The sequence below is a fragment of the Mytilus galloprovincialis genome, chromosome 10 (assembly GCF_965363235.1).
Source record: "Mytilus galloprovincialis chromosome 10, xbMytGall1.hap1.1, whole genome shotgun sequence".
Classification (NCBI taxonomy): Eukaryota; Metazoa; Mollusca; class Bivalvia; order Mytilida; family Mytilidae; genus Mytilus; species Mytilus galloprovincialis.
Window position 1 is genome coordinate 60,400,227 of NC_134847.1, and position 20,935 is coordinate 60,421,161.

Sequence of the window (20,935 nt, forward strand, 5' to 3'; positions counted from 1 at the left end):
CAAAATACCCACCAATTCATATAATTATTTTCAAACAAAATTTTAATGTTTTCTCGAAATTCTCGAAATTGAATGCAATTCATAATTTTTTTATTTGATGTAAAGGTTTCCCAGCAATCTTATTTTTGACATCTCATAAACGGCCCCATCACAGCGGCACTTCTGTATAAAGGAATTGAAGTGATCCCCTTTCCTAGCATTTCTCAAAAAACGGCCCCATCACAGCGGCACTTCGGAATACAGAAACTGAAGTGATTCCATTAACGCGTCGCAGGGGACATCATCGAAATTCCTGGTGTCCGTCCATCCGGTCTTGTTTGCACTCTCATGTGTACAATTCTTGCCAGATTTTTATATCGTCAGCAATGACAATTTCGAAAATAAGTCCTAAGCTTTGACCTTTTGAAATATAAATTATAACGGAAATATTATTGCATTTTCTCTAAAGCTTTTATTTCTCCATTAAAAATAAAAGGAAAAGGAAAAACATTATTTTTTATTTGTTATTGCCCTTGTTCCTTGGTTACATAAAATATGTGCAATACAGGGGACATAGGAACTTTGTTCTTTTATTGAAAATAAAATTAATATGTGGACCTAGATAGAAACTGGTATTACTGATAAGCCTAGGAATGATCACACTCTATTACAGATTAGTTTTTTTTCACGTCGTCTTTCATGTCACAGGAAACGATATCAGGATATAGTGGTTTAGTTGTCAGTTATGTTGTTAGTCAGTTGTAGAAGCCATCGCTCCGCTAGGCTCAATTTCAGATGAAACATGTCCGAGGATCTGTGCATCGTCCTCTGCACTTGCCGTAGCCGACGACGTAATCTTTTACGAAAAAAAAAATCGAGAACACTTTTCTGCGATTTATCCATCTTGTTTTATTACATGAACTAAATTATCCTTAATAAAAGACCACGCATACTTCATCGGAATATTATTGGATGTTATCCTCATATCCTAACCCTTGTAACATACGGATACCTCCGAGTTTAACTGCTGCGAACATATCTTTTTTTATATTTTTTTTCCTGTCAAAATGATGTGGATGCTTGAGCATCTGAGCATACATGCAAGCTACGCCACTGCCGAATGACGAAATAGATGTCATGTTCGATGTTGACAATTTTTACTTTTAAAGTTGAAAAATGACACTCTATGAAAATTCCTTACAACTACTTATGTACGACATGATCAATGTCTTAAAAGTTTTGATATGGTGTTACTGATAAAAAAAATGGATCTCATGTTCGATATTGATGACTTTCACTTTTGACGCCCAGGAATTTTGGTTCTTGACGGATAAACAGCACTTCTTGTCGTTTAGCTGCTTATTAATCGTTCAACCAATATTTTCTGTGAAAATATTGATATACTGTTACATAATGTTCGATATAGACGACTTTCATTTTGTCGTTCAGGAATTAAACAATTTAATTTTTAATTTACAGTGTCAAAACAAGTACTGGTGGATTGTTTATCCCTACAGGTATCATCTATTTAAGAATCACAAACATGACTTGTATACTAAACATTTGTCATTTTTGTTTGAAAAGGGGTTCTGTATCAATAAGGCATTATATAGGTGGCCTAATATAAAAAGAACCCATTCATAAAAGTGAATGACTTAATATTATTAAATAATCATCGTAAAACGGTTATGAAAGATTACTTATGCATTCAAGTGATGTGAATGTTCGTTTCCTACATGATTGCGCAACAAAAACTTGTTGAATTCTAAACTCTCAACAGCAGTAATTTTAATTAAATACTGATTTTTTCTGAATAGTTATGGATCTCCATTTCAGTGCGGATGTTCATTTGTTCTGGTTAAATAAATCGATTACTTATAAAATAAGAAATGTATTACCTAGTACGAATTCCGTACTCATTCATCTCTAAGCCAAGATTTTATTTCAACTATGATTATTTGCTTATTGCAAGATTTCGATAATCAGCATCATTTTGTTTAATGAGATAATATATTCCTGATAATTTTACATTGTTAAAATGATTTCTAGATTATGATCCTTTACAACTTAGTAATTCAGCTGATACTACAGACACGACAGAAGAGGATTGTCTTTCCTGATTATCTGATTCGTTTTCAGATCCCTTTGACATCACTCATTTCTATTTGTTAGATTTAAGAAAGAAAGGTATTTATCGCCCACTTAGATTGTAAAATTATCGAAGGTTGTTCTTATAGAAATGAATGAAGGCATACATCAATGCAAATTGTAAATATATATTTACATCAAGACAACCTTAATTATGTTACTTGCATTTTGAATTTGATATGAGAGACATGATTTGAATCCTATACACACTTGTTCGTATTTTTTGTTTGAAAAAGGTTCTATGAATTTCATGCATACACGACGTAAAATGAAAAAAAAACTGAATTTATAATATTGAATGACTTTATTTAATTTCTTAATCACCGCTTTGAAAGATTTATACCATGATTACGTATGCATTCAAGTAAACTCGAAAATAAAGACATATAATGGTCTGATTCGGCAACAGAAACTAGCTTAAACTAAATTACTTTCTGCAGTTATTTAAATTAAATACCAATCTTTTCTTATTAGTGAGGCCCCTCATGGGGGGGGGGGGGGGGGGTCCTAGTAATCACATAATCACCATTTTTTTGCCAATATAATCACATAATCATTAAATATTTGCTTATCTTTAGTAATCAAATAATCATAAACTAAAAATACAGTCCTAGGTAATCAAATAATCATGAAATATTTGGCTTAATAATCAAATAATCATTAAAAAAACGGCCAAGTAATCACATAATCAAAAACCCCATGAGGGCCCTCATTAGTTATGTATCTTATATACAGCTTTGATTTGCATTCGTTCCGGTTAAATAAATCAACTCCTGATTTTAAAAGAAAATCATTACATAGTAAGAAGTCAGTATACAAATCTCTCAGCCAAGAATTTATTTCAACTAGGATTATTTCCTGATGACAAGATTTTGATAGTCAGCGTCATTTTGTTTAATGAGATAATATATTCATGCAAATATTACATTGTTAAAATGGTTTCTAGGTTACGACCCTTTACATATTGGTAATTCAACTGATACTACAGAAGCTTAAATTGATTTATACTGCACTCGTTCTATTAGAGCAGTCAAAATGTGTTGCCTGTAAATTTCTATGTCATATACAGTCACTGACCGAATATCACTTTCCCTCATGAATATTTAAATAGAAGTTGCCGAAATTATATTTAAGTATTCATACGACCTCTTCAACCTGTTTTTGTTTCCAATGTATACAACGATGCATGGAATGACTCAAACTTGTTTCTTTAACAATTTTTGGAAAAACATATTTCACTTGTTAACAATTTTTGTTTGCAACCTATACATCATTATTTTTTGTGCTTAATGGTTGATATTTTTGTCCATACTCAAACGAATTCGTTCACCATCGATTGCGGGTTTCAACAGGTAATGTACATTTCATTGTATGATATGAGGCCTTTTCAAAGGTGAATTCATCCCAATATTTAAACCAAATGAAGAACGTTAACACATTAAATAACGATTGTAAATGTTTTTTGGATTGCAGTATAAAGACAATAATAATGCATTGACTTGACATTTCAACGATATAAGGATTCGGCTCGAAACAGGGAAAAAGCTCGGTAGAGCCTCGCATTTCGCCTTTCTAAGCCTCATCCTCATATCGTTGATATGTCAAGTCAATGCACTATTTTTGTCTATGTATCATTGCCTTATACAAAATGGACGATGTCTTCAATCTTAGTTATATCAACGATACTACTGTTATTGTATCTTATGTGCAGTTGACAACTTATGTCTCTTAAGTGACGCTTGGTCGCAAAACATTAAACAAACATCGAAAGGCTTATGAAACCTAAAAGTACCAAAAGTAAAGTCGAACCCGCAACAAGGAATCAGAGTTATGCGTTACGGAGATACATTCCTTAGTTTTGATTTTTAAGTACTGATAATCGTATTTTTACCGATTAATTAGCCACTGAGCTAATTGTATAGTCCTCCAGTAGAGATGTCGACGTAAAGGTGTAATATAATTTAAGCACATTTGAGAACAGTACAAATAGAATAAGTCAAAATAAAATGCATGTCTGTTTTGGGGTATACTATTTATTCATTTTAAATAAATTGAAAAGTAAACATTTCATATAATAAACAATAAAGAAGTAAACTTAAACAATCATGGTTTATTTAGTATCTTAAAATATATTTAAATCACAGATCATACAAGACAACAGCCTAATAACCTAACAATAAAGGATCACAACATAAAATGGTGAGCAGTTTATAATAAAAAATAAATCTATAATATCATCAAAAATTGTGCTAAAATAAAGTGTAAAATTAAATTAAAAGTTTTCAGCATATATACATTATTACCTTCCAAAACGTTACATGTTTCTTTCTAATCAGATAATGACTTAGTGACACCAGACTAAATCCAAAATGGGACTTTTTTACTGGATTGGCCAACTCAGTTTGTATTACAAACAATAATCGATACACGAATAGAAAGTGGTAAATTAACAAGCACCCGGATTGTCTATTTTGCTTTTTGGAGTGTTTTTCATTTTCGCAAATAATGCCACATTGCTACTGGCTTGCGCAAACTCGACATCATTTGGTTCCAGTGTGAAAGTTCTGTACCGGAAGTGTTAGCACCAACGATGACATGGCCTAAAGATGGCGTTTTATTCTCTGGCAAATGTTCAGCAACAGTTATTCTAAGCTGCACCGTCTAAAATAAGACATAGATCCAATAAAAAAATACGGATTTGTCAATAAGTAACAATAAAACATAGGTTAGTACGCAGATGAGCAAATATCGTTAAATATAATACTGCATATAAATGATGTTAAGGGTAATATCAGCAATCATTTTGAGGTTTATATACTTGCATGCAGCAGTCTGAGGATTGTGATTGCTGCCTTGGGACTTACGAAGGCCGTTGGTCATCAAAGCGAATCCAATATAGAACACATGCCAATTGCCAAGGTTATGATTAGAAATCGCTAAAGATATATTTTCAAGCAGATTATTCACACTATCTTCGATTCCTTAAACCAACTCGCAATTTTCAGCAGCACACGCTCACTGGAGCACAAATTCAGCTCGCAATATTTCCACAACGTAGTTGTGATCGAGAAATATTTCAAAAAGTTGTGCCAAATACGGGTAAGGTAATCTATTCCTGGAATAGTTTTGTGACAGGAAATTTATGAAAATGACCATATAAATGAACATGGTTCAAATGCGCAACTTTTGCATACGACAGATTGCCAAAAACTCAAACGTCACCGGGTCCATATGCATACATTAACCCTTAACATTCTATGCACGCTAAATGATTGAACGAAACCATATCGAATATTGTTTAATGTGAAAGAACGAAATAAAATTCGAGGTTGAAGGGAACAATGTTTTTATTTGAGTTTGCACGTATGGTGTATTAATTTATAAGCCTGGTACCTTTGATAACTGTAAGCATATCGAAATGTCCTATACTAAGCTGTATTTGGCAAAACTTTTAGGAACTTTAGTTCTTAATGCTCTTCAACTTCGTACTTTATTTGACCTTTTTAACTTTTTTGGATTCAATCGTCACTGATGAGTCTTTTGTAGACGAAACGCGCGTCTGGCGTATATTCAAAATTTAGTCCTGGTATCTATGATAAGTGTATTTACAATCACTGGCTCGATGCCACTGCTGGTGGAGATTTATTTCGCCAGCCCAGTAGTCAGCACTTTTTTGTGCTGACATGAATTATCATTGATATGGTTATATTTATAAATTACCTGTTTACAAAATTTTGAAATTTTGAAATACTAGGGCTTTTCTACCTCAGACATAGATTACCTTAGCTGTATTTGGCAAAACTTTTAGGAACTTTAGTCCTTAATGCTCTTCAACTTCGTACTTTGTTTGATCTTTATAACTTTTTTGGATTCGAGCGTCACTGATGAGTCTTTTGTAGACGAAAGGCGCGTCTGGCGTATACACAAAATTTAGTCCTGGTATCTATGATGAGTTTATTTGTAATGTTTACTTGTGTATTTCTCACTGTCCTGAATGTTCTTGCATTTATTTGTACTGTAGTCCTATCATGTAATGCTGTTATTCTAGTGTTATATTTAACATTGCCATTAAAGCGCGAGGTTAGACTAGCCGCAAAACCAGGTCCAACCCACCATTTGTCTTGAAATGTCCTGTACCGAGTCAGGACAATGGCAGTTCTTATCTTACCGTTCGTTTCTGTGTGTGTTGCATTTTAGTTTTTCTGTTGTGTCGTTGTTCTCTTCTTATATTTTCCTTAGTTTTAGTTTGTAACCCGGATATGTTTTTCTCTATTGATTGATGAATTTCGACCAGCGGTATACTAATGTTGCCTTTATTAGGGTGTTAGCACGTGGAGTTAAACGAAAAATCAAACATAATGGTTTATAATTTATCTTGACAATGAATAAATGATAGCCTGGTATCTGATGATTTCTTTTTCTATTACTAATTTGAGATAAAAACTTAACGCCACAATTCGATAATTTCCATGTTTTCTATATGTAATGCGTTCTGACTTCCCACCAGTCCTGAAAAGGCCGTCAGACCAATCTTGGACTACATTTTCAGTCTTTTATCAGTCCATTTTGTGTTTTCATACCAATACAAGTAAGAAAGAATAATATACTTTAAATATTGTAAAAAAACCAAACTATTTTAACCTGTTCACGTGTTGTTGTGTATAGGTGATAATCATAACAGAAGATGTACACAATATCTGTTTGAATATATCAAAACTATTGACTAATGTTAGAATTGATAAAAGAAGAAATCCATTGACTAACGCCATAACTGATACATGGGAGGATCCTATTACCTTTTGAAATAATCGATTCCGTTGAAAAACCTATTACCGAAACGCCCTCAGTTAGCATAAAGGGTAAGTTTTCTTATGTAAATAAATCAACTGCAAATCCAGTTTGTAATTTTATAATAATATATTCAAAGTAAAAAAAAAAAGGATGCTTGTATTTTTCTTCACAGATTTGTGCCTCAGTCGTGCACCAAGTATGAATTTTGGGCTGTTAGATAATAAATATTATTATACCTTAATACATACAAACAATTCTATTGGATAACATCTTATCACGTGACATGGAATAATTCAGTTAATTTTCATTCAATCGCAAGGTAGGACGAATAACCCTTAAAATTTACAACAGCGGTGAATAACCCTATTATTCACCGGCGAATAACCTTTTGAGTGTCTAGATTTGCATTTGAGTTATCTCCCATGAAAATGACGTCACAAACGTAAATAAACAAAATGGCAGCGTTTACGTTACACTGACAGCCCATCGAGAGACGAGGAAATGAGGCTTTGGAAATAAATAGAGTGCAAGCAGCGATGGTATCTCTTATAAAGTAACGGTCCTTGTCAGGGCCATCAATATTTTACAAAAAGATTCTACCTTTGTTGTACATTCGAGAAACTCTAGAACACAAATATATTTTCCTGAGGTATTTTCAAACGACTTAACGTCAGCTTGTGTTTGTTGTGTAAAAAATAAAGAAAGTGTTTAAGGGCATATCCAACAGTTTCAGGGGAGGTAATAACAAACGTAACCGTCGTCTATTGTTTCCAGTAATTTAACGTTGTTTCAACGACGTCATAACGGAATCACCACTGGAATAATTGCTATGGCCGTCTGGAAAGGCGTTTTCTATCCTCAAAGGAAAGGGCACGGCGGGAATCGGCAAAAAAATTCATACAGAATATTAACAGAAATAGAACTCAAATCTTAATAGATATATTTGTCCTCTTGGTCTGTTATAAAAGAACTACAATTATCTTGATAATTATAGACCATACTCACGTAAGTTTCCGTTTTATTGAAATGATCTTCAATACAGTAGAGAACAACGAGAACAAATGCGTAATAATTTTTTGTTGTATCAGAATGCAACACAAATTGTAATTTATTCTTTACCAAACTTTTCCGATATTTTGTCATTGAGGATAGAAAACTCAAAGTTTGGTTTTACTTGAGAAAGATGAAAAAAATTGTTTCTTGAGAAAAATAAAATACGGCGTAAACTAACAATTATCATCCATCTAGTTTTGCGTTGAAGTGCTAATATACAATAGCTTTTTAAATGATTACGAACTTTAACTGGTAAACAATGTAAAACAAAAGATGACACCGTAAAAAAAAAGGAAATAGGAAAACATTGTTATATATGTACACTGACATACAAGTAGAAAATATCTGACGATTTTGATGTTTTGAGGAAACAAATATAATTTAACAATAAAACCGGTGTAGGTCTTGATGTAGGTCTTGACAGGGGGGGGGGGGCTTAGATCTTAATTCAAGATTTTGATCATTATTCATCTTTAGTCTAGTACGGTATAATCTTTACTGCTAACAAACTCTTTATCTTAATAATGTATCAATCATTTACTTCAGATCCACTTTTGCCTCGTCGTAAATATACGTGATATATTTGCCACTGGTGCACGGGAGCAATCAATGCATCAGTTTCATATAGTGATACATATTCATTAGTTCACAACTGATATTTGTCTCAAACAGTTTTCCAGTTTTGATATTTGATTTTTATTTATATTTTATTTTTAAACGAAAATTTTAGAATTTCTTTCCGTAACTTTCTCTTTGAAATCATTTGTTTGAATAATCAATAATAATATAGTAGTCAATATCAGAGGTTACATTGTATGCAGCCAAACTAGGTGGAGGGCATTAGTTTCACACCCGGTTTCACAATTTTGACGACCACAATAGTAAAACTAACTGAATTTTTATCGATACTGGTTCATTATAAAAAAGAAGATGCGATATGAGTAGCTATCGAGACAACTATCCAACAAAGTCACAGTGTATAAATACATTTGTGGGCCACACCGCCGCTTTGCCTTTGAAAAATTAGCGGGGAAATATAACGTTATTTCCCGAAACATCTTAATTTTTGGCGCAATTTGTGGGATTATGGAAGGGATTGAGTAAACAATATTATATTACTCGATTTTTCTCAAAAACCAGTATGGTGACAAATATTTTTCAAAACGTTATGACGTTCCATTTTTTTCATATAATAACATATCTCACTATGGCCAAATCGACACCGTTAGAAATATTTAAAAAAATCAAAAATGTGCATTTCAAATGTTCATTTCTTGCTGTTGGTTGGGTCCACCATACCGTTTTTGGCTTTATTTGAGTCAGAATTAATGCTTTAAATTGTAAAGTTAGATTTTTCTTACCATCTTGAATTATTTTGCTTCAATTTGAGTCCTATTATATAAGTATATGTTAATTAAAAAATAATATTTAATTTTTTTAATAGAAGATGTTTTTTATTCCAAAATTGCATAAATGTTCAATTTTCAGCTGTTTTTTTGCAAAAACGAACACGACGACAAATATCTTTCGGGGCAAAATTTGATTCTCTGTCAATTGAGGAATGAAATATCTTCAAGGGGAAAAAATCTCACCGTCAAAAATAAACTGTTGGATATGCCTTTAAAAGGGCCTTCCACTATTGATTCGGTATAATAAAACAATGGTGGCCCTAAGAATCGATGGATATCCAAAATTGTCAACCATAAAAAAGTTATTTCACTTCGGGCTACGCCCTCATTGAAATAACCTTCTAGTGTTTACAATTTTGTATATTCACCTTTTCAACGGGTCATAATTGTATAATGTTTACTAGTATATAATTTGTTCCAAATGAGGAATTTCGTCAATGTTAGTTGAACAGTATTGGACTTTCCGAATTGATTTTCCTCTAAGTTCAGTATTTTTGTGATTTTACTTTTTAGTCCTTCATATGGTGATTGTTTTCGTTTCTTATGGCTTCTATTTTCTATGCTAAATTTTATTGTCTTTTTAGTGGTGATAGTGACTATCTTTGTTATTATCATTTAGATATAAACTAGCAAAGAAATTATTTAGCATTCCCTGGTTAAAGAAGAGTGACTGATGCATGGTGAGGATTGATGTATTAAGTAACGTTAGGTCACCATGTCTTACTATCAATTTTCGTCGGAAAATGACTATACCAATTCAGGAACATGACAGTTACTTTTCACTCGTTTCGTTGTTTAACAACGTTTGATTTTGTCGAATTCTTTTTTATTTCTTCCCTTTCTGTGAATTTATTCGGAATTTTTGTTATACCTTTTTGATACTATGTCTTAATGAAACAACTATGTATAACAACAATGAAAAAAAAACCCAACGTAAACTATGACTAGGGCATCTTCCAAATCTATAATATTAGTCTTTGAATATCAGGACAATATGTATACTGTTGACTGCTGTTCCCCGATTTTTGACATGTTTACTAATTATGTCTGTTTTTTATTTTGTTCACACATCGTTCTCAATATAATGGAATTTTATGCGATAGTCATACAAATGAGAGGTTCAACTAGCTATAAAACTTGGTTTAATCCACCGTTTTACATAAGAAAAGGTCTGTACCAAGTCAAAAATATGACAATTGTTGTCCATTCGTTTGATGAGTTTGAGCTTTTGATTTTACCATTTGATTAGGGACTTTCCGTTTTGGATTTTCCTCGGAGATCAGTATTTTTGTGATTTTCTGTTTACTACTTGGTTAGTAAGCAACATGGTAAAAATGAGGTACGGGCAAATGGAAGGTTTTCTAACCGATTCAATTGCAGTTTTTATCTGTAAAACAATTTTGATATCAGAAGTAATATAAAGACATACCGGCAAGGCAGTAGCAGGTACAGAAAAGATCATGGCTTCATTAAAATTGGGATGTTTTTCTCCACGTTTGACTGTTGTTTTCTTTTTGCTTATTTTCTTGCCATTTTGCATCAAATAAACCTTGACAAAAGGGTCTGAAACAAATAAAGAACTGTTATCACAATAAAGAATTTATAAACTTGCTTACTTATTCCAATGTAAAGAAATAAATTAATTGCTTTCATTACAGAAATGAAGATTATACTTTTATAATTTTCGTGCTCAAGAAGCGCTTTCCTTCATAAAACTTCACAAGTAGCACTCAAACTCAAGAACCAAACATTTGAATTTCCAAACACGTTTAGAGATTTTACCTAAGGGAAACTAAAGGAATATCAAAAATCATAAGAGTTGAAACTTCAGATTTTCTTTCTTAATATTTTAAGTTTCCTGCACCGGAGAATTTGATAGGAGTATTTATTACCAAAGCACTGACTATTGACCTGTTAATTCAAGCCATCGAATCTAACATTTATATGTTACAACGTTGACAAGACTTAAAAATACAAGTTTAAATAAATATGGACCATCGCAAAATATGGAGTCTTACTGCACATATCTTAAATGATAAAGTTAAACTACTCCACCTCGTATCTTCAATTTGTAGATTTGATAATTTACTCTGTGTTTCAAAAGAAAATTAAAACCATTTATTGCTTGTTTGAAGTTTAATGTACGATACTTTCTATTGTATAGATAGACATTATGTGACTGAGGACGATTCGTGTCCTATTTGTGCTGACAAACATAAAACTAGTTCACGAAGAGATTATACAAATGCTTCTTACCGCCTACTTCTTTCCCCGCTGTCATTCGAAGAGATCTAGCTTTGACGATTACAATTGTAAGTCTTTCTGCCGTAGGGAGGTAGCTTAAGGAAAACATAATATCACCATACTCTGTAGGTTTCTGAAAGGAAAATAATACCATGGTACAATCACAATCTTTTCTAACGTAAAACTCACTTAAGACAGCTTTGGGACTTTATGCCTATATGTCATCATTTTCCCATGTTTAGTAAATAAGTTAACTGTCATCTCGGAGAAAACATGCTAAGATTGAAAAACAATGCAGTCTACCATTGGTATCATATATTGATTTTGAATCTAGATAAAGATAAACTATTCTAATATAACTAATAGGTATCTAAATATACGAATAGATTAAACGATCTGTGAACTCACAAACTATACCTTTTTATTACGGAAATGTGAAATGTCATTGATACCTCAATATGGACGAAAGAAGAACAAATATCGATTATCTCGATGTTTAAAATTTAAGAAAAAATCTGCTTGTTTGTATCGAATTTTAAATTTGTCGACATTTTAAAATAAAAAAGAACTATTCTAATCGATTTATAACCTTCGAACAGCGGCATACTATTGTTGCCTTTATTCTTCACATTTCTCACATAAAAGCTCAGTTAAGTTGTTGATATTGCCATAGTTATCAAAGGTTCCAGGCTTATAATTGTTTAAGATAATCTTTGTCTTGAATAAGAAAATCCTTAGTATTTCGACATATCATACTTTTGCAAACAGTAAATTTATACAAATGACCATATAATTGATATTCATGTCAATACCGAATTGCTGACTACTGGGCTGGTGATATCCTCGGAAACAAAACGTCCACCAACAGTGGCATCGACCCATATGTGTGTATGATCAATCACGAAAAGGCCAACAATAGATAATGATTGTTTATTGCTTTTTTAAGAAACTTTGCCAAACATTTAGGATTCGTAGCCGTGATTTTCATTGAACTTAAACGAAGTTTTCCGTTTTCATCCAAATGATGTTGTATCGACCTTAGTTAATTGTGTTATAGACAAAATTTCAAAAATTTGGTTCGACCTTGGATAATAGTGTTATAAATAGAAATTCCAAAATTGGTTTGACCTTGATTACATGTGTTAGAGATAGAAAATGTATAATTGGTTGGATCTTGGATAATTGAGCTCTTTCTAGAATTTCTGTGAATATGTTCTGCTTCAAGTTATTAAAGTTTTCAGCGACAGTAGATGATTGAGCACTTAATTGAATTCGTTTGATGTGTTTGAGCTTTTGATTTTGCCATTTGATAAGGGACTTACCGTTTTGAATTTTCCTCGGAATTCAGTATTTTTCTAATTTTACTTTTTGAGGTAAAATTTTAATGATTATATATGTTGAAAACATTTGGTAGAAATTAATGAGGATTTTGACGCCAAACATTAAACTATCACAAGGGCTTTTTCAAATCAATGGTGATCCGCATTGGTTTTTTTATATACCAGTTATGCTCGCCGCATATTTTAGTATTACGCACAATAACGTTTCTTTTCCCAAAACTTGATATTCCTCTGCCACCACAGTTCCCTATTTTTCTTCTCATTAAAATATTTGTAAAGACTAACATATTCTGAAACCAATACTTTCTTTCTCCTTTTTAACACACAACAATTTAATAGATTTGTTAAATAAGAAGACGATCGATTCATACGATATGAGTAATGGAAGTTTTTGCTAGTTCTCACCTTAATTGAACTTGATGTACAATGTTTACATAGATTACAAAAGCCGGAAATTAACACATTAACTTACGTCATCAATATCTCGTAAATTTAACCACATTTTGATTGGTATACGCAGGTCAACGTCACCTACACGTATTTCTGATTCACCAATGACTTTATGTCTGGCATATTTATCCACTGCAAAAACTTGAAACTGTATGATTTTACTGTCAAGCTGGAATGGTTCAATGTTAAATAGAAATCTCTCCTTAAAAATTGGATCCGTAGAATGCTTTTGTATCTGTAAATTAAAAAAAAACAGTAGAAATAATTTATACAATTTATGAAAATTTGTAGTCACGTTACATGTTTACAATATTTGCATTTGTTAAGGAATGAGGTATCATTTGTAACAGTGGTTATATGCATACTACAGATTTTTTGAAAATGTATAAGACATGGTCTGGATTATCGAAAGTAATATAGTACATAAATGTAAACAAGTTTTGTTATGTTAATTAAATATCACAGGGAAGAGATAAACAGTACTTACGTCCAAAAACGTGAATGTTTTGGGGGAATATAAAATAAAATGGGTCTGGAATTTTGTCTTAAAATTGATTTTTGCACTTTCGAGTTTAGGTAGGGATGAATATGTTTATCTGAATCACCCGTTATTTTTGTTCATACAAATATTTGTGTCCAATTTTATTTTAATTGTTTCGCACACCCCTACACAAAATTGGTTCGCAGAGTCAAATACCAAATAAATTGGCAATAAGATGAAATAAATTACTGATGGAGAAATATATGCAAGAATTTTTGGATAACTTTTGTTTATATATTCAATTAACGGTTTAGTATAAAATGAATATATTGAGAAATTTCTTTGAGTTTCGTTATATCAAATGAAGTGTCGATAATATGACGTTAACAGTAATAATCAAAGAATATCTAAAAATGTTTTTATACATCATAGACTTTTAATATTTGGCTCTGAACGTTAATAGTGAAGGTAAATCCAGAATAGTGCTTCGAACGCATGAAATTTATAGAGTGCAGTTTTCATTAATACAGCACTGGGTCTATACCACTGCTGGATGACTATCAACCCAAGAGAGTATCATAGGACACATTTTGTTGGACTTACTTTTGTTTGGAATGTAGTAGATGTATTCGGTAATATGGTTCCTTTGATGTAAGTATCAAGCGACCCCGAGTATTGGTTTGGTGTAAGGTCTCTTGCTTGTATAATACTAACTACCAGTTCAGATACTTCCCTGTAAAAAACAAACAAACCCACACCTTTCAATTAAATTCTTATGGAATAAAAATATGTAGATTTTAAACAGACATTTGTGATCATTAGGTAGAAGGTGACAATAAATTAGTATTTTACGCCCGGTGGCAAATAAAACTTCCATATCAGGACGAGGCCATGTTGATATGGTATGAATATAAACACGGAGTTTTAGTAGACTGATCACAAAACAGATTTTTCAACGAGCTTATTAATAGTACGCTGGGAGACTTTAATCTTACTGGAAACATTCTGACTCCGTGTTTACCCTTATTTGCTCCGAACCCCAACTGCCTCCTCTTTAGCGAGAAAAAGTGTTTACATACTACACATCATAATATCTCGGCACATACCAACGTCATTGCTTGGTGACTAAGTTATGACAAACACTAGTCAAATTTATAACCACAACTTTTTGGAATTTTGGATCCTCAATGCTCTTCAACTTTGAACTTGTTTGGTTTTATAAATATTTTGATATGAGCGTCACTGATGAGTCTTATGTAGACGAAACGCGCGTCTGGCGTACTAAATTATAATCCTGGTACCTTTGATAACTATTATAAACAACGTTTGGTCAGGAATTTGCCAGTTGTAATCAAATACTTGTAGTCTGATTCTTGGTATGTAGGTGGTTTTTCTTGTTTCTGTTTCTGTTGGTCAGTTGCTTTCCACCTATAGCTGGTGTGGTTCCCTGGGTTTTAATTTGTAACTATGATTCGTTTTCTCTCAATCGATTTATGACCTTTGAATAGCGATACACTACTGTTGACTTTATTTCTATGTTGTTTCATATTATTTTGTCAATATCAATATTTATACCAGTGTAAGCAATTTGTACTTTACTTTTTTTTTAAACATAACGTTGTCCCCCTTAATCAGTTTCATTTCATGACTGGGATGGAAATTGTGAGTCTTGTAAGTAGTCAAATCATATTATAAGCAACACTTTGGACCAACGATTTAGAACGTTACCGGTACCGGTGTTTGACTTTATTTAGATAGAAACAATGGGTGACCGTCAACCGGGATATACGATTGCAAACGTTGGATCTTTGGAGATCCTTTATAATTTTTTTCTTCTTTTTTCTCTCAAATTCCATTTGTTTTGTTATTGATAGTTTTCCCAGGTGTTAATGGGTCTGTATGCCATGTACAAAAGTTTGTTTAAAAGTTTATATATATTTGTGTTTCTAACAAAGGTGTCATACCTGTCATATTCTAAGGCAAACTCCATTTGACCTATCTTTGGCATGTCTGGTTGCATTTCCAGTACAGAAGAATCAGAGGCTACACTTTCACATGATTCAGCACGCCGTAAGCCTTGTGGAATTTCAACTTCAGAACCTGAATAATAAAGAAACTACAATTCTAAAATTTGTTTGTGATTTAAAATTATGAGGATAATATTGTATTGAAGTTCCGTTAATTTTCAAATACTAAAAACGGGAATATTTGTGTGTTTTCTATCAGTACTTTTAAAAGCATTCGTAGACCATGGTATCGCGTTTTATGATGGTTATGGGCGTCACTGGTAAGTCTTGTTTGGACGAGGCGCGTTTTTGACGTAATGAATTTTAAACCTGATGCCTTTTGTTATCTATTATTCATGTGTTTCTATGCCTAATACGTTCTGCTATTTATTTGTATTGTAGTCCTATATTATTATGTTGTCATTTTAATGTTATATTTAACAATGCCATCAAAGTGCGAGGTTTGACATGCCACAAAACCAGGTTCAACCCACCATTTTTTTCTTTAAAAATGTCCTGTTCCAAGTCAGGAAAATGGCCATTGTTATATCATAGTTCGTTTCTGTGTGTGTAACATTTTTACGTTGTGTTTCCGTTGTGTCGTTTGTTTTCTCCTATTTTTGAGTGTGAATTCACATTACTATAAGACGTGTCACGGTACCTTTTCTATCCCAAATTCATGTATTTGGTTTTGATGTTATATTGGTTATTCTCATCGGATGTTGTCTAATGCTTAGTCCGTTCCTGTGTGTGTTACATTTTAATGTTGTGTCGTTGTTCTCCTCTAATATTTAATGCGGTTCCTTCAGTTTTAGTTTGTTACCCCGATTTTGTTTTTTGTCCATAGATTTATGAGTTTTGAACAGCGGTATACTACTGTTGCCTTTATTTGTAATGTTCAAGCTGAATAAATGAATAGACGAGTACCTCTGTTTTTTAAACGTAATTGACTGGCTATAAAGCCCCTCAAAATGTTAAAAATTTAACTGAAATGGTTTCTCAAAAACACAAAAAAGTTAAAAAAAAATATGTCAGGTAGAAATATATGTTTGTGTTACTCTAGTATTATCAAGTACAGTTTCGTGTATAGGTATTTGCAATTTTTGTTACTACCAACGTGACCCGCTAATGAGGAAAGAAAGGAAGACCATTTACACTTATGCAGCTCTGAATACATAACTGATATTTATGAATTCGGGACAAAATTAATAAAAGTTATGATTGCTTTACGGCGAAGATTAATTTCTATATGTAATAATGCTAGAAAGTGTTTGAGGGAAACAAAATATAATATATCGACAATAAAGTTATCGAGTAAACGGATTACATATTGTCGAATTTATTAAGAAAATTCGTTCATTCGTTTGTTAATTGTCTTATTACTGAAAACTGATCATAGGATTTACAATTTACAATAAATGATATTTTGTTTTCAATTAGTTACTAGAAACTATGTAATAAAGTGTTCTCTTGCTGAGGTAAATAAGGTAAGCACTCAGCCTTGAGAAGCATGAAATTTATACATGTTGTTTTCTTTTTCGTCAGCACTGGGTCAATACCTTTGCTGATGGACTATCAGTTCCTGATGATACCATCAGGTCAATAGTCAGTACTTCGGTACAGACATGATTTTTATTTTTTTTAAATTGTCCGTTTACAATTTTGAAATTATAAAGAAACTTAGGTTTCAACTCCGTCAGCAAAGATGATCTTAGATCAATAGTTTTTTTTTGCATCTTTTTGTCATATAGCTCTACATTTGTTTTCAAATATTTGGCTTTGAGTGTTCCCGATGAAAGTCCATTCAGAAAAAATTTGGACTCATAAAATGTATAACGTGATGTTTTAATTGTTTTTATATAAGATGCATTTTTATTACAGTTTGGTACTGTACAAATATTGATATATGCAAGGAATGTTAAGCCAGGTTTAACCATTTACTACATACGAAAATGCCTGTACCAAGTCAGGAATATGACAGTTGTTATCATACGTTTCATGTGTTTGAGCTTTTGATTTTAGCATTTGACTATTGGTTTTCCGTTTTGAATATATTTCGGAGTTTGCTATTTTTGTTTTTTTTCTTTTTTTAATTTTGAAGCCTGTAATAAATTGAAACATACCGATTGATGCATTGCTTACAGACACAGGACTACTTCTTGAACTTTCATCTAATGGTGGTGAATATCTATCCGGCTGGCCATACCGGGGATCTTTTTGTATTGTGTCATACTGAACAAACTTTCCGCTCGGATCAAGTACAAAATCAGATTCAGAATTAACCTAAAATATTGCAATTAATTCATTGATTTAGCAGAATTAGTAAATGAATATCACTTTCATGGTCAAAAAATAGAAAAGTGAATTTTAGTAAAGATAGATTGACTTAAAAATGACTCAATGTGAAATAAGCACAGCCGAAATAGGCTGATAAATTAATGTTTTAAAATTATTTCGAGAACTATTAAAACAATTAATGAAAAAACTCAAACATTCATAAAAGGAATAATAATATTTTTTTAAAGTACAAGTTATGTAATACAAGTGCCTACCATGTATCCATTGAATTGATCATGCTGCGTCAATACATCTTTTTCCTCGCCACTTGCAAAACAGTGAGTCAGCCGGTATGTTCCAAACAACCTCAGCAAGATGGCAACAATAATAGCGACAACAATACATAATGCGATCACCAATAGTGCTGTTCTAGCGTCACTCATACTCCCAATATCTCTACATCAACCTACAGCACAGAAATATAGATTATTATTAGTAATCGGGGTATGAATGACTCATTTGTTTAGACTATGAATGATGCAGCTTACAAATAATATTAAGATTGATTATTTCATATCATGAGAACATTTCCCAACCTGAGGACACTTCCTGTTTCAGTGCGTAAATCTATTTTGTAAACAAATATAATAAAGTTTAATTTCTTTTCTTATATATGAAATGATGGAAGGTATAATCATGAGGGTATGAGATAATTGGTAATCAGACAACTCTCCAGCAGAGACCAAATGATTTAGAAGTAGAATGTCCATACCACTTCCATGATTAGTAACAAGCAATGTTTTTTTTGGTTGAATTATGAAACATGTGTCTTTGAACGTGCACGTTAACAGCAACAATCAACATGTTGAAAACAATTAAAGAACTGCCATTTAATTGGGTATTCAGAGGGGCAAATCATGTCCATTTGTTACTTTGCGTGCTTTTGTCACTTTTGTACACAATTGTTTCCTGTAATTTGTGTTGCAGATTACTGATTTTCATTCTGTCCTGGGCAAAGTTATATTTCAACCCTTAACAGGCTATTTTATTCAATTTCATAACCGGTCCCCTTTAATTTCTCAATATTCTGAACAGAACAAGCTTAATACGGTATAAAATAGCAAAAAACCTTACTATTTGGTAAGCTATTATATAAGGTTTCATTTAACAATATGACTGGTTGATAATTTCAAAACAAGAGGAAAAATATTAAGAAAAGAGTTCTAAAATATGCACGAAAAACACCGAACAACGTGTTAATTAAAAACAAATTCGGGGTAACCGTTTCCTAATACATTGTGAAGATCATCGTTCATTATGACCTTAAAAACTTATTCAGACTAAATCGATGTCAAAAGAGGTTGCTAGTATATTATACAAGGTATAAAGACTTCTCCTTTTGTTCAAGTTTGATACCAAACAGCGCTCAAGTACGCATCTTTACAAGTTACAAGCTGTGACTGGGACGCAATAAATTATAAAACGTGTTGTTTTCCATTTTTTTAATCAATACAATGGTTGCATGGAGTTAATTATATGCTTGACACTCAGAACATCAGTAATCTATTTATAGATTTAACGAAAGATACAGTTTTTCGGTTTTGTTTTTACCTTTGTTTTCAATAATAACATAAACGGTACCAATTTTTCTAGACAGATACGCATTTCGACAATCAATGTCCCTTCAGTGATGATCGAGGCCAAAATATTTGAAAATTCAAAGGTTATTAAAAGGATGAAGAGCTATAAACCAAAAAGAACTAAAATATATAGTCAAAGCCGGACAAGGAATCAAGAGTTTTGCATGAGTGAGATACATTCCTTAATTTCAAATAATTTAAAAAAAAATTGTAACAGGAAATTTTAGCAACACAAATCCGTATTTGCTACTGGGATCGGTGATCAATAAGGTGTGAGATAAACGTCAATGAGACAGGCAATAACGAAAAGACACCTGAAAGTCAACATACTTTTTTGTCAATCATATATACAGGTGTGTAAGCAATATGGCAAGCTTTTAATCTTCCCAAAACTTACAAACTAAACTAATGGAAACTATTTAAAATCTCTACATAGTGAGATCACAACTGAAATATGAGCATGAGTGTGTCCCAATTGTGTCATCATACTGATTAACAGAAATTGTTTGCCGAGCAGTGCCGCTCATCATACCCCTGCTTTTTGGGTTTACATGTGTTTTTTTTATCAAATCAGTGAACCTATTTTCCAATTTGTTCTCTTACAGAGAATGCATGGTATAATTGCCACCTAATTTTAAGATAAGAAGATTTGTATGATTCTTAAATAAGTGTGGTCAAATATCAACCATTTTATCAGTCAAATTACCAAAGTCTTATTTCTGATTAAGCTGTCACTTTTCTTTTAATTGACAGTACAATCACGTCGGTTACAGCTCTAGCTCCTTATTCGTATGATATATCTTAAGAAGATGAACGTTTGTGACGAAATTTGATCCATTGTTCAATAAACTGGGGGATTATTTTTCGCTTTGTTTTACCTTTGAAGGGTACAAATCTGATTAACTACTGTTATCGATTGAAACACAAGAGCATCAATTATTTGATAATTGAGAGTTGTTCAAATTGTCAGCGGAAGAACTTTGATTGAAGATTTTGCAATTTGACAGTGACATATATATGTCATTACTTGAAGGCACTTTATGAGTACACTAAATCATTCCGGTCATTCATGTTCGAAAACATTAACTCAAAGCCCATTTATCATTTTAAGAAGAAA

The 20,935-nt window shown here is 32.3% G+C and overlaps 1 protein-coding gene across 1 annotated transcript in view; it reads right to left on the reverse strand.

The window, feature by feature from the left end:
• Nucleotides 1–4,221: 4,221 nt before the first annotated feature.
• The window catches only part of LOC143048012 (synaptotagmin-12-like), a 40,511-nt gene continuing 23,797 nt past the window's right edge, over nt 4,222–20,935 (reverse strand). The window contains exons 2-9 of the mRNA XM_076221430.1: nt 18,454–18,644; nt 18,025–18,184; nt 15,860–15,995; nt 14,499–14,628; nt 13,437–13,649; nt 11,637–11,757; nt 10,810–10,943; nt 4,222–4,788 (exon numbers count right to left, since the gene is read on the reverse strand). Coding sequence (XP_076077545.1) covers nt 4,618–4,788; nt 10,810–10,943; nt 11,637–11,757; nt 13,437–13,649; nt 14,499–14,628; nt 15,860–15,995; nt 18,025–18,184; nt 18,454–18,621 — 1,233 coding nt within the window. The 5' untranslated portion in view covers nt 18,622–18,644 and the 3' untranslated portion in view covers nt 4,222–4,617. The remainder of the gene's footprint in view (nt 4,789–10,809; nt 10,944–11,636; nt 11,758–13,436; nt 13,650–14,498; nt 14,629–15,859; nt 15,996–18,024; nt 18,185–18,453; nt 18,645–20,935) is intronic.